Here is a 14,139-nt window from a genome sequence, read left to right as displayed (position 1 = left end):
TGCCCATCAAAGTTGAGATTTCTGTCACATGTTATCCTTTAAGGTTGAAGCATCTGTGATTCTTCTCATTGTGAAGAAAATACTCTACAAGGGTACTTTAAATTTTTTTCTTGTTTTAAAATGTCTGGGCGGAGCTAAGCTAGTTCTTAGGATGGCAAATGCCACAGGCTGCTTTATGGGTTTGATTCTGAGAAAACAGCTTTCCCAGAATCAAAGGGGAAGTCTATTCCAGAGACGAGCTGTAGAGCATCTTCTTTGCCCAGTCTGCCTTAGTATCTGAGATGATCGGCATGTATTTAAACTCTGTTTTCAAATGCAGTTGTCCGTGTGACCGCCCAGGTGTGGCACTGAATGTGGACTTGAGCCCTCATTTGCATTGCAAAGTCCCCAAGGAACTTGGTCCTGCGTGCTCAGTAAGAGCCCTGGCTGAGTTCCGGGTTCGTCCCTTGTCCCAGAGTGTGTTCGATGTGGCTTTTCTTGGCTTTTCTTTACCTCGGCACCCAGCCTTTGCATAGAATCTCTGTGCAGTAAATACAGACGGAATGAAACAAAAGCCATGTACTTTAAAAGTCCTCAAAATTGGTTTTAGACTTGAGACTATCTGCCAATGAGTGGGTCAGCCCTGTTTTGTGGGAGCAGCATGTCTTGTGAAGACTAAGTGCCATGGTCATTCTTGCTGACTCATTCATCACTAAACCTACCCCGTGCCCTGCACTGTGCTGGACAACGCATGGTGGATGTTTTCAGCTTCACTGCAGTTTGCCAGATGTTTGTCTTTTACCTTGTGTTTGTTTCTGTCACGAAGTGTTTCTCAGGCTTTCTGCCCCAGCCTGGTTCAGCCATGTCTTCTTGCCTGTTGGCCCTGGCTCAGGAAATGTTATATGTAACTGAAGTCCTGTGCATGATGCTGTAAAAAGCCAAAATAACAGGCTTGGGTTTCAGTTAGGAATTTGTCTTCACTTTCCGTCTTTTGGTGTGTGAAGAAAGAAGAATAAAATAAAAGTCACCTTTTCCTGAACATCAGAACTGAAGCTTGTCTCAGCGTATTGAGGGATAGTTGAGCTATGTTGTCACTAATTCTTTTCTTTTTCATTTCCAACCAGTGTTTAATAAAAATCTTATTAATTTCTTAGTCCTGTCTTGTGGAGTACGGATACTAACTCACCCTTCTTTCCTAGAGAAGGGCTAATGGGAAGAGGACAAAAAATACAATGACTGATGAGTAGATAGAGCCTCCAGGTTTACAGACTATTTTGTCCTATATCATCTCCTCGACCCTAAAAAGCAACTTTGTGAGATACATGATTATTGATCTCCTTTTACAATGGAAGGAACGGAGACTCAGTGCTAGTGTCTGATGACAGACCTCATGGTCTCCCCACTCTAATTCCTGCTGTTCAGAGCGGGGCTCGGCCCAGCCTTACGGACCCTCCAAAGTGAGCAGAGCCAGGGCAGGAAGCAGGACCCCCTCAGCCTACCTGCCCTCATCAGTGCACCTGTCTGGTGGGAAACCAGTCTGCCTGCCCAGCGGGGAGAAGCCGGTCAGGAGCAGCAGCTGCTTCTCTGACTGCTACCCCCTGGAGCCCGCCAACAAGGAAGTGGGACAGGAGCGGGTGTAGACGAGGACAGCAGAGAGAAGGATAGAGGCGGGGAGGTGACGCTGAACAGGGCTTACTTAACTTGGACAGCATCCAGTGCTGAGGTGCTGCGGCTGCCAGGTCACCTGTGAGGGTGACCAAATGGGGAAGCCGTGCATGATTGTAATGGGGGCTTTTCAGCTGCATCGGGCTTAATGGGGCCCCAGCACTCTGCGTAGAACCATCTTACGTGCTCTACTCGGTCCGTTTTACAGATGAAGAAATCGAGGCACAGAATGGTTAAGGGACTTGTCCAAGGTCTTCAGATAGTAAGAGAAGGTCCGCCTCCAAAGCCCACACACCTAACCCCAGCTCCGCTCTGTTGAATTTTCACTGAGTTTCCGATACCCCAGCAAGTCTCATTCAGTCATGGCTCTAGGTACCTAGTAATTGTATATTAGGAACCCTGAGACCCTTACTTCTTTTGGTACATTGAAGCCCATGCCCAGTACTTCACAGAGTTACCGACTTATAGGACAAATTTAGGCAGAAAGACAAGAGATTCTTCTTGCTTCCAAATACTGCTGTTTGAAGGGATGGTTTGCTTGATTACTGGATAATGACACGATTTTTTGTATGGTGTACAAAGCTGTTTGATTTTGATTTGACACCGGCCATCTTTTCACCATCCCCACCCCCGCCTGAACAAATGAAAAAGGCAGAGCATATGTAACCAGGGACCTGTTGCCCAAGTGAGGAATAGGGTTTGCTTCTTGGATGTGACACTCAGATTATCACATAGGCCCCACATCAAGTCAGTGTGTAGTCCTTGTTCCCTGGCTCTCACAAAAGTGTGTGTGGTCTGGAGTGAACAGATCTCGTACTAAGTCCTGATAGGATTCTGGCACCTTCAAAGCAAGAATCCCCTCACTTTAAGATACTGAGACTTAGACTATAGAGAAAGGAAGTAAGGAAGCTAATATGTACTCAGTAATTACCACAACAACCTCTTGTCAGTCTAATTTCAGATGGGGAAACTGAGGCTCAGAAAGCTTAAGTCCATTGCCCAGGTAGTAGAGAGGGTTTCCTCACTGTCTGCTTTGTGGTTGTTTCACTGCTGAGGGAAAAAAGAGCAGAGTTAGTTATCCACCGTGAGGATTTACCTGAGGATGTTGTTACCAGAGATAAGTAAAGGCCACATTACCTGTATGTTTAGGTTTTGAGACTGAGTATGTTTTCATTAAAAAACAGTGAATTACAGGATCTTTGAATGTTTGGATTGTGTGTATCACCAAATGCTTCCTGCCTGGCTAAGTAAGTTGAGCAAATACTAATGAGTTAGCTTCTCATGTACACACTTGCTCACTTCAGGAAGCATTCAGGAAGAAAGAAGTCAGTGAGAGCAAAGTCTCCACAACTGATTGTGACACTTTAGGAGTGAGGGAGCAGCCAGGGCATCACCACTGCTGATGGCAAGAGGTGTTTGGGGAGGTGAAGATTGAAGAGGCACTTGGATGGTGTGATTCCCGATCTGGTAGGGCTGCTGTCACAGACACGTTCTTGTTCGTGGGTGTACTTTGAGACTCCAGTTGGTTTTGATGACCAGAAATAAGCAAGGCCTATGGGGCTCTAGCAGCTGCCAGTCTGGTCTGTTGTCCAGGAGGGTGGGAGTGGAGGAGGAATGTCGGGCGGAGATGATTCTGCCTGGGTCCCAGGTGGGGTAGAAGGCTGAATGGAGGATATCCCTTCTCTTCCCTTTTTGTGTACTGCGTCCAAACAGCAAAGGATTCTTCCCTTTGTGTTGAACTCTGTGGGTAAGGGAGGAGGTTTAGGTGCATTATCCCGTAGTTTCTCAAGCAGTAGGAAAGCTAGTCTGCAGCAATGGCTGGGCCAGGCTGTGAGCCCAGGTCCTCAGACTGTTTGATGTGCCACAAAAGGATGTTTGATAGGCTTCTGTTTATTTTGATAATTAAGAAGTTCTTGTTCTTAATGGCTGAAGGGAACCAAAAGATTTTTTTATTTTAAATAATTGTTCTGGTATCATCTACTGAATTGTATATAGCTGTTATACAAGAAATTTAGAGGGAAAGAGGTACTGTTGTTACCACCCAAAAACATACTTTCTGTTATAAGTTCACTTCATTTTTAAAAACGGTAATTCCCAATGCTTACAAAGGCTGTGATAGTTCTTATCAAAGAAGGAACACTGATAACGTACCTTATTCCATCTACAGAAACTCATTTACTGTGGCTCAGCCACGTCTCTACAATGTACAAAGTGCAGAGTTGGCCCCTCAAAATTGTTGTTAGATTTTAGAACTGACAATTAAGATATGTTTTCAAGGAAAGCATAATGCTACACAGCCCCTCTCTCTTGTCACTACTCTTTAATTGCACTTAGGTGGAAGAACACATTTAATTGTTTCAAAGATTATTTTTTAGTAAATACATAGTAAATGGGGAAGATAAGAAAGGGCTATTTTTTCTCAGCTTATGGTTTCTAATTACATCAGTTACAGCTTAGCCTTCCTCTTAACTAGAGTGCAGGCGTGAACTGGAAAAGAATGAGCTAATCCATGATAGATCAGGTTGAATAAAGATCTCCATTCATATCTTTACCTTTTATCCCTTGTTCTAAGTGCCAAGAATTAATGCTGTTTGAAAGTACAAACTGAATCTGCCAAGCTTCAGCCCGCTAAGCTAATCCTAATTATTTAAATGTTAGTGAGAAGGGCAGTAGTTCCACTCTGGAAAAGAGTTCTATTGTGAAACATTAAATATCTGCTAAGTGGTATTGATTGGACATGACTTTATTTCCAAACATTATGGTTATCAGGAAGTGGAAGAATTTGTTAAGAAATTTTCATCAGATTCTTACGCCAGTAAACTCTAGGAAACCAAAGAGGGCAGCAGTTTTGTTTTCTTTCTGTCAGCATCTAGGTGAAGAGTTGCTAACAAGTGAAGAATGCCACTTGCATTTTTATTTTTAAATGATTTCTTAGAGTTTAATAGTGTTTAACATGTAGAGGAAGAAAAATTTTTTTTCAAGCATGAATATCCTGTTTTCTCACATCACTGGAAGAGAATTATTTGTTCCAGTCCATTGACTTCCAACAGATCATTCAAGTTAAAAGTCAGGGGTCTTTGCAATGTCAAAAGATTTAGCAGTTAGAGTGGTTTTTGTTTTGTTTTTCAGAGAGGAGGGGGTTTTGGGCATTATATAATATTTTCCAGAAAGAATTCTGATGGTTTACATGGTATCACTGAAATCATCTTAAGTTTTTTTTTGTTTTTGTTTTTTTTCTGCTTTGGTAAGGATTATGTGTAAGGTTTCTTTTTTGTTTTTAAATTATAAAGACCCTTTAGCTTCTGTAGAAAAATAGGCTACGTGAGAGAAAACAGATACTGGGCCTGCTGGTTCAAACAAGGGTCAGCCTCAGAGGTTTACCCACCTTTCATTGTAACATGAAAAAAGATCAGATGGGCAAGTTTTCTTTTTTTCCCCTTTTTCTTACTTTTCAGTTTCTCCTTTGGTCTCCAGAAGTCATTTCTTCCATTTCTGTAAATACTGGGAGCCTATGGATGATTACAGGGTAGCACAATCCTGAATTGCTTATTGCCTGTGAATGTCCAACCCCAATGTGGCTACCCCCACCGACACTCCCAGCACCAGAGCCAAGCGCTAACATCTTCACTGATGCAAATTGTGGTGCGTTGAGCATCTCTGAGCCAATTATTCTTTCTTTCTTTGGGCTTATTCCCCAGAGTAGAATTATAGGGTCAGAGGGTATGAACAGTTTTATCGTTCTTATTACATGTCACTAGATTGCTGTCCAGAAAGATTGAACCAATTTCTAGTGCTACCAGCAGCATATCTTTCCTTACAGTCCCACTGACACTCGGCATTCACATTTTTACAAAATAATTAAGAAGAGCCTTTTGAGTTGAAATTATCCTTATGCAGGGCTCATTAGAATCAACTTAAAAAGCGAAAACAATAATTTTGACTTTTGAATTTTTAATTGGTATAAAATGATTTATAATGATCAATTATTACTCCTCCCTCCAACAAAGTTTAAGGAAGGTACATTAAAATGAAGAAGGGTACATTTAAGGGTGGTAGTAAATAGATTTTTGGACATTAGTCGCTAAGATAAACACTTATGAAATCTTTAATGCACTTGGAGCGACTTTTAAGAGGTGCTACACAAAATGAGTTAAACAGATACTATTCCTAATTTCAACAGCCCATTATTCAAAGACAATGCTAAGCCTTGAACAGAAGTAAAAATAACATGGATTTAAATTTTCAGTGGAGAAATGTTTTTAAAAATACAGGCATTTTTCAAAACAGATTGAGTTCATTTATTTGCATCTTCTCTGTAGTGCAGTCAAGCATTAAGTATGCCTGGACCCCCCCTCCCCCCCTGCAGTCTATGCAGGTGACACACTGCATGTTTTTGTAGCCCTAAGTTACAGGAATCCTTCCCAAGAAAATACCCACAAGGCAAAAGGGGTCGTCTAGCCCCAAATTCCTTTCTTTTGCAGAATACCTACCCCTCCCTTTTTCAGTCCCAACCCAGCTAAATGGGGAGTGGGAGGTGTGTGGCAGGGTGAGGGGCATCTCCTAGGTTAGCTGTTAACTTAAGGCAGAAGGCAGGCTCAGGGCTCAGGACATGTCTGGAGAACACCTGCCTATTCCTTTACAGCCTCTGTGTTAGTCTGACAAGTCAGTTGTTTTGCCTTCTTAAACTGACACAGAGATTAGGAAGGTTCGGTGGCCAGTGAGTAGATGTGGCACCCAAGGGTAGGCTGGGGCAGGGATGAGAGCAAGTGGAGGACGGAGCTGACCAGTGCCAGGCTACCTTTGACAGCTTCCACAGCGTCCCTTACGTAAGATGGAGAGAAGAATTCTCTCAGTGAATGGTTTGAGGATGAAATACCTCATTCAAGTATGTGGCATTCAGGAAGTAGTCAGTAAACGTTCGTTCCCTTCCCTACGCTTCTAGACAGGAACTTTTGTCACTGGTTTGAGGTCAGGATGGAGGTGGGCAGATTAACTCATAGACTCCAGTTGGCTCTTAGTCTGATCTCCAGGTCGCTGTAGTAACAAGATGTCAGAGCAAAGTCCATTGCCTTTGGAAAACATTTCTGTGTGTATCCAACATCCTTGTGTGCATGTGACACAATTCATAATTCATCTTAGATTTGCAGGGAAAAATTTTAAATCCATATAAAAATTAAAATTTAATAAGACGCCTTTATGAACAATAAAATGAAGGCTTTAGATTTCATAGGTTCCCAGTTTTTTGTTGTTGCTATTATATATTTATATATGCATGTACACCCTTTTTAGCGTCTATAAAGTATTATAAATGGCTCTTTCCTTTAAACACAGCTTACAAACTATTACCTTTGCTTTTAAGTTACTAAACAAATACCATAAATAGCAAAATTGCTTATCAGAAAATTGCCTAAATGTTTTTTCAAATTTATTCACTTACTAAATTTTCAGATCGTTTCCTTACTGGATATTGAGGTAGCTATACAAAACTATCCATCTGCCTATCTGTTCATCCATATGTGACATTAGAAGAAAGGGGCTTTCTGAAATAATTTGGTCCGGTGGAGTGTTTAAAGGTCTGCTTCTTAAATCCCAGTTCTTTCTTTTATTTCTGTGTGGTTTCACTAGCTGCAGCAAACCTTTTCCAAACCCATAACAAGCGTAAATGGTGTTCTCTTGTAAAAAGGCCTCTTTTCAGCATGGTAATATACCTTATTAAATTCCAAACATAATAAGTATTGATGGCAAACATATCAGGGCCCAGTACAGCTTCTACTATGATTTAGTTCTCTACAAATGACTTCAACACTCAGCTCCCAGTGCATTTTGCTAATTACATCATAGATTTCCCTATTGATGAACACAAGCTGAATTAACACAGGAGCACTAATGTACCCTTTCACCATTATTGTTGTACAAGAAGCCGTGGCAGATGCTGGCAGTTAGTTACACAAACATTAGTATTAACGATTGGCCATTTGGAATTGGTGACAAACTACTGCCCGGCAGAATCCTGAGGCTGAAACCAATCAGGAAGTTAATGAGGAGAGAAATTGCCACTGCAGCTTCTCTTTAATTACATTCACACTAGGCAGGAAGGGAGTTCTGGGGGTGGATCTGAACTCAGCTAAGGTTAAGAAGGTCAGAGACCCTTTTGCTTAAATTTTGTATCTACTGTGACTTGTAAGGTTGCAAAAATTGTTCAGCACTTTATCACTTTTGCATCCTTCATATTTAATGTCAGTTTCCTTGTGGAGTTTTATGTTCATAGGTTTGCTTTTAAAATCTGCACCTGAATTCTATTTTAGTGTGGTATAATTCAATTTCTTTTACTTTTTGTGGTTTAAAAAAGTTTCTCTCCTACTTACTGCTTTTTACTTTTTAAATGGTATGCTTACTCCTCCTGCCCCAGATGTTTGTCCTCTGGGTTATATCCAAGAGAAGTAACAACAGGAAAGTTGATAAGTTATCACTTTCACTTGCTAGATATTGAAAGACTAGGGTTACTTGTCCAATGGTGGAAATAACATGGGTGGAGTCTTGCTTGGGGTAATTTGTCAGGTGGATCATTTGACAAGACAAGGTCTGTTAGTATCCTTTACATAAAGGAGGGGCTTGGTGAAGGGTGGAAATATTAATAGTTTTCCCAAAGCGAGGGGAGCAGGCTGTTTTTTGTTTTTAATGAACATAAAACTGGAACTCTGCTAGCTAAGTTTCCCCTACAGTTAAATAGACAATACTGTGCAGAAATACTATTTTTTTTATTCTAAAGAAGTGCTGAGGATTTTAATCAGTGCCTATAAAAACACTTTCAACTTGGAATAGAAATGCAGAGTGCCTCTGTCTTTGTTGGAACCTAATTGAAGACTGAATGGAGAAAGATCAGCCACTTTTAACTGCACTCTTCTCCCTGTCTCTCCCTACTTCCCAGTATTCTCGCCGCCCAGCAGTCAAGATTCGGGCTTGGTTTCCCTCTCCAGCAGCTCTCCTATTAGTAACGAGAGCACAAAGGGAGTGCTTGAATGTGAGTCGGCCTCGGAGCCCAGCAGCTTCACGGTCACCCCCGTCATCGAGGAGGACGAGTAAGCGGTGCCCAAAGCCTTTGGTGGTGTCCTTGGAATAGCAGGCTTATTCCATTTATACACAGGGTTTGTTGTTCAGATTTTGCCTTGACTCATGCCGATTTAACTGTTAAAAACGTGTTTGGTTTATACTCCTTAGAGCTTAACCCAGAGGCTAAAACCTATTTAGAATAGTTTAGGATTGGTGACTGCCATCCGTAAGAATTAAGTGGTTTGCTCGTGGAGTTAAATATTAAATAGTAATGTCCCTCATTTTTTTATGACACTGGTTTACATATAGTTTTCAAGAAATACAGTAATTCAATCGTAAAGCAATATATTTGCATCTAAATGTGTCATAATTAGATATTACTTTTAGTTTTAAAATGAAATCTTAGGTGCTTTAGATGTTTTTGAATTTTAGTATTTTAATAAAACTTTAAAAATATAAATTTAATCTAGTACCTGACCAGTGAGAAGAAAAGAGCAGTGAGAGCTTGCTTTAGAAATCTGGAAGGTCAGATCAGAGTAAATGGAAAGATTGTGTGTTTGTGTTGCTGTTGCAAAAGCGTAGCTCCACCTCACACTCCCAAAACATGTACCCTTTCCAAAACATGACTGAAATAGTCAGAAGAAAAAAAGAATGCCTTTAGGAATAGCTACCTTTTCTATAAAAGGTAATTTGAAAACAGTACAACTTAAAGCAACCCCAGTAAGGCAGAGTTCCTGGGTGTTATTTCTAGAATAATATAAAAGTTTATCATAAACATTATTTCTACTACAGGAAAAAATGGATGCCATCTAGACTATTTTGTAACCTTCGGTTGTAATCTGATTTGAAAATAAGTACATCTTTAAAAGTTACTACAGATTTCTGAGTTCATTATTTTGTTAAAAATTGCTTGTGGAGTACTTCCTTGTGTAACAGAAGACATCCTGAAATGAAACTAGTCTAAAAAAAATTCATTGTTCTGTGTAGTTGCAGCTGTACCTGAAATAAAAATGTTATTGATGACTGAATTTTCTTGTGTGTATATTTGGTGGGTGATATTAAACAGGAAAAAAGAAATTACTTGTATTTTCTTCGCTCTGTGCTTTGAAAACATCTATTTGATTTCACCCCCATCTGTTGTAATCAATAACCTGACCATCTTGTTTTTTATTAAATGCACTTACTCTTAATTTCATCCACCAGTGGTTTTAGAGAGAATAATGTGGAGTTACCTATATGGGTTTGACATTATAAATCACTTCTTGGGGCTGAATCATATAGCGGTATCGATTGATCCTGATATATCACAGAAATTTACTGTCACTTCTGTTTTCAATTAAAGATACAATCAGTCAGATAATGACTTAATTGGATTTTACAGAAGATTGAGTTTTATTGCCCAGTGCTTTACGAGTTTAGTTAAGGAAGATCATTTTATCACACTTGTCAGGCTGCTGCTACTGCAGCCGAATGCCCTTCTGGGCGGTTTTAGCTGTAGCTATTGTGACAGCGACGCTGGGAGGCTGCGGGGAGCGCGGGGAAGGACCAGGCTGTGGAATCGCCACCTTCGTGGCATTAATGGTGGCGTTCTTGGAGATGAACTGCCCACTGCCCAGACCCCTTAACATTTCTTTTAATAATCCTGGCTTCTGAGGATCCAGGCATCTTCCAGTTCCTTCGGTCCGTAGTTAACCCCAATACATTAATTTTGCTGGGTGGTTTTGTGGGAGGGGCTCGGCACGAACCTCAGTGAGGGCGTGCCCCCTCCCAGCACAACCCCCTTCAGTGCCTTGCATTTCTGGAGAGTCAGGGGGAGCCGGGATTAGCGTGCCAGCGCCTTCTCGGAGCCTTAACTGAGTATCCTCTGGGACCCTGGCGCGACCCAAGGGCCGGGCTTCGGCTTGGCAGGCCGCGTGCCACCTGGCCTCCTTCTGCCGCTCCCAAGCTCAACTTCCGGCCCCCGGCGCCCACCCGCCCTTCCGAGAGGCCTCTCCCGCCGCCAGCGCCCGGAGAGTCCACCTGCCACGCCTGATACGAAGTTTGATTCTGAATCCAGGCCGCTGCCGTGCAGGGGCTTCTATCCGGGATCCTGCCCCAGAAGGGCCACACGCAGCGCGAGCGCCGGGCCTCGGGCACCAGGACCACGACGGAGTTGCGGGAAGATCCGGTCTCCGAATAGCCCTATAAAAGAGCGACCTGGGGCCATGTTCCCGTGCCTGATGCAGTGGAGTGGCCCTGTGATGCTCAGGTTTGCTCCTCGGGTGTTTATTCTTGACTGTTAGGGTGGAGGATGCTACGAAGGCCCAAGGCCTGGCTCTCGTGGACGGTGTTATGAACTTAACTAATTCTGAACACAAAATAAGAGCATTGACAGTAAATCTTGGCTAATGGATTTTAACCATATTTTCATATACACATTTGAGGAGCGGTCAGTTTCTCAAAGATCTGCCCCCTTAGACAGAGACCTGTAACTGCAAGGCCAATTCCTCCCGCGGGCGGTATTCGTGGTGTGTGCGGTAGATCAGTGCGCACACGTGTGTACAAGTGTGGGCGTGTCGAGCGTCGTGTGCTCCTCTGGAGGGCCGCTGGGACAGCACGTACTGAGTGAGCCTTTACAGGCGTATCTGCTGCTCTGCCGCCGGGAAGCAGAGGTAGGTTCGCCGGCCTTCCTGTCCCGGGCGCTGGGCAAGCTGCCGCCACGAAACGTGGAGCTGTGGGCAAAGGAAGTGCGCGCCTTTCTCCTGGAACGCCCGCGGCTCCGGCAGTGGCTGGGGACGAGAGCGACCCATCCTCACTAACAGGGGACGCCGCCCCCAGGCTGGCGGCCCACGCTGGTGCCTCTGGCTCTCACCCCACTAGCGCTGCAGATCCCGCGCCACGGAACTAGAGATTCAGGGAAAGCCCTTCGTGACACGCTTCCTCCCTGCAACAACCATCGCAGTGTCCGCAGCGGGGGCTGGGTCTGAAACCCACGCATGAAACCGCAGTTCAGGGCAGGGGCGTGAGCCAGACCTGCCTAGCCGGCCCCGCCGTCTCCCTAGCATCTCGTGGAAACAAGACCCGTCCACGCATAGAATCGAGCCCCCCCTCTCCTCTTCCCGAGAACTTCAGTGAACTGGATTCACACGTGCACGTATACTGCTCCGCATCCGACGCTTTGCATGGAGAGAGATTAAAAGCGCTTTATAGAACGCAATTCTTGCCACTAAAAAACCCCCGAGGACAGCCTGTCGAAGAAGAGGGATTTTCCTTGGCTCCCTCAGCTTGGCCTTGTCCACCCGGCTGGTTGGGGCTGCGGCCCCTCTGGGAAGGTTGGCCGGGACATTTGCGCGAGGCCTTCGCCCTCCTTTTTCCCTCTGCAAACCCATACGCGGACAAGGCCTGAGACCCGCTTCTGCCCGCTGGGCCTCGCGCCACCAAAGACTGGCTTTCAAAAGACGCCTCTTCCCGCCCCACCCACCCCTCACAGAAACGCGAATGGTCTGCACTCTGCCACTTGTTCGTTTAGTCTTCCACAAAACAACTAGCAAACTTTTCAACAGTTCAAAGCTGCACCTCAGGCCACTGGGAGGGGTCTTGGGCGGGGCGAGTAGGTCTGGGGGCGGGGCGATGGCTGGATGGGCGGAGCAGCGAGTGCCCCGGAAGTTGCCCCGCCCAGGAGGCTCTGGCTGGAGCAGAGGACTTTGAGTCTCAGTCTAGATCCCTCCGGTTGGGGCGCCCCTTGAGTCACCGCTCAGCGCCTCGGCCTTACCGCGTCACTCTCCCGCAGGTCTGGCCTTGGTGCCTGGAGTTCGCACCCACTTTCCTTGGGGTGGACCCCTTGAACCGAGCAGGGACTTCTTTCCTGGAAGCCCGCACATCCGCCCACTTTCCCGCCGCGGTGCTTTGTCCCAGGACTGGGGGGGGGGGGGGGGCACAGATAGTTACGGAAATGGGGCTGGTGCTGGGGAAGAACTGCACCAGCGCCCTGAGAAAGAACTCTGAGGGAAAGAGGCTGGCATGTCCTTTGTTGCTAAGATTTCCTCGGCCTTTTTTGGTTTGAATTTTAAAGTCAGAGGATAAATATCTTAAAACTTTTAGGGGGTGGGGGGTGGTAGATGAGGGTAAAGAGATCAAATATATGGTGATGGAAGGAGAACTGACTCTGGGTGGTGAACACACAACGTGATGTATAGATGATGTAATACAGAATTGTACACTTGACACCTATGTAACTTTACTAACAATTGTCACCCCAATAAACTTTAATTTTAAAAGAACGGTTTTAAAGCCAGCGCTGCTCTCATTTTACCTTGGAAGGTAGGAGTTTTTTCTTTTCCTTTACACAGAAGGCAAACAGGGTCTGCAGGCCGCCACTCCGCTCCTCTTCCAGAATGGTGGGGACCTGACCCACGCCCGCCTGCTACCTGCGGGCCCGAGCTTGTTCTTTTGCACATGGCCACTGCCTCCAAATCCCTGATCTGAGGGGGGAATCGCAGGTCGGCCGAAAGGCGGAGGCCGCGGGGCTCGTGGCCAGAATGGGGAGTGAGCAGCTGGGCGGGGGTCGTCAGGGGATGCGGACCTGGACCCCCGCCCAGTGGGGAGCGCGCCGAAGCGCTTTTCCATTCCCTCCCTTCGAAAGCGCGGAGTTACGGTCGCCGCTCAGTGGGCCCAATGCAGGGGCGACATCCCTACCCCACCCCAAAAGTTGGGAGCGGGCACAGCCTGTGTTCGGGCTGGGTCTGATGAATCTGCACCAGTGGGAGCGCTTTCTCGGGCGTGAACCGCTGGCTTCGAAAGTTCGAGAATCTGAAGGACTGAGGAGCAGCACCTGCTGAGGAGGCACAAGGCCGATGGGGTTGCAGCCCGTTCCCCGCCCTCGTTTGCTCGGAAAGACCTAGGCCTCTGGAGATCCTCGGGCTGCCCATTGCCAACATGGTATGAAGACATGACCTCCCAGGACCTTATTTCAGCTCAGCGGCGTCCCCCGGGACCGCCACACGCAGCTTCAGGCGCCCCGGCCTCACGTGGCCTCTGCCCCGCGCCCCAGAGGGCGGCTGCAGGGATGCGCGGGGGTTGTGGGTGCGCATGAATTAATTGAGGGAGAACAAGGGCATTATTGTCACCTCAAGAAATCGATTGCTAGTTGCCCCACCGCATCACTAGACATTTGTTCCCCGCTTTTCAATTTGAAGCCAAAGAACGATGCCTAGAGGCACGGACAGCGTGAGAGCTGCGGAATTCATACGCCGCGAGACAGGGCTGGTTTTCCTGCATTCAAAGGACTTTCTGCACGCCCCTGGTTTTCAGCGTCACTGTGGCCGCGATTAAAACGACAAAATAGGAGCTCTGACCTCCCCCTCCATGAGATTTCAGCAAACCCGAAAATTGCCTGATGTATTATACAGCCAGGACAGTGTGAAACTGTCTTTTTGATTGTTTCTTGAGGAGAGAAGCCGCTACTAC

At 45.5% G+C, this 14,139-nt stretch overlaps 1 protein-coding gene across 2 annotated transcripts in view; it reads left to right on the top strand.

Annotated features, from left to right (window-relative positions):
• Window positions 1–9,419, top strand: part of DMRT1 (doublesex and mab-3 related transcription factor 1) — a 95,263-nt gene extending 85,844 nt beyond the window's left edge. For both annotated transcript variants that reach the window (XM_019729724.2, XM_074331581.1), the window contains exon 5: window positions 8,573–9,419. In XM_019729724.2, the coding sequence (XP_019585283.1) occupies window positions 8,573–8,727 (155 nt within the window). In that variant the 3' untranslated portion in view covers window positions 8,728–9,419. The remainder of the gene's footprint in view (window positions 1–8,572) is intronic.
• Window positions 9,420–14,139: the final 4,720 nt, after the last annotated feature.

The sequence above is a fragment of the Rhinolophus sinicus genome, linkage group LG04 (assembly GCF_036562045.2).
Source record: "Rhinolophus sinicus isolate RSC01 linkage group LG04, ASM3656204v1, whole genome shotgun sequence".
In the NCBI taxonomy this organism is placed as follows: Eukaryota; Metazoa; Chordata; class Mammalia; order Chiroptera; family Rhinolophidae; genus Rhinolophus; species Rhinolophus sinicus.
This window is presented reverse-complemented; position numbering and strand designations above follow the sequence as displayed.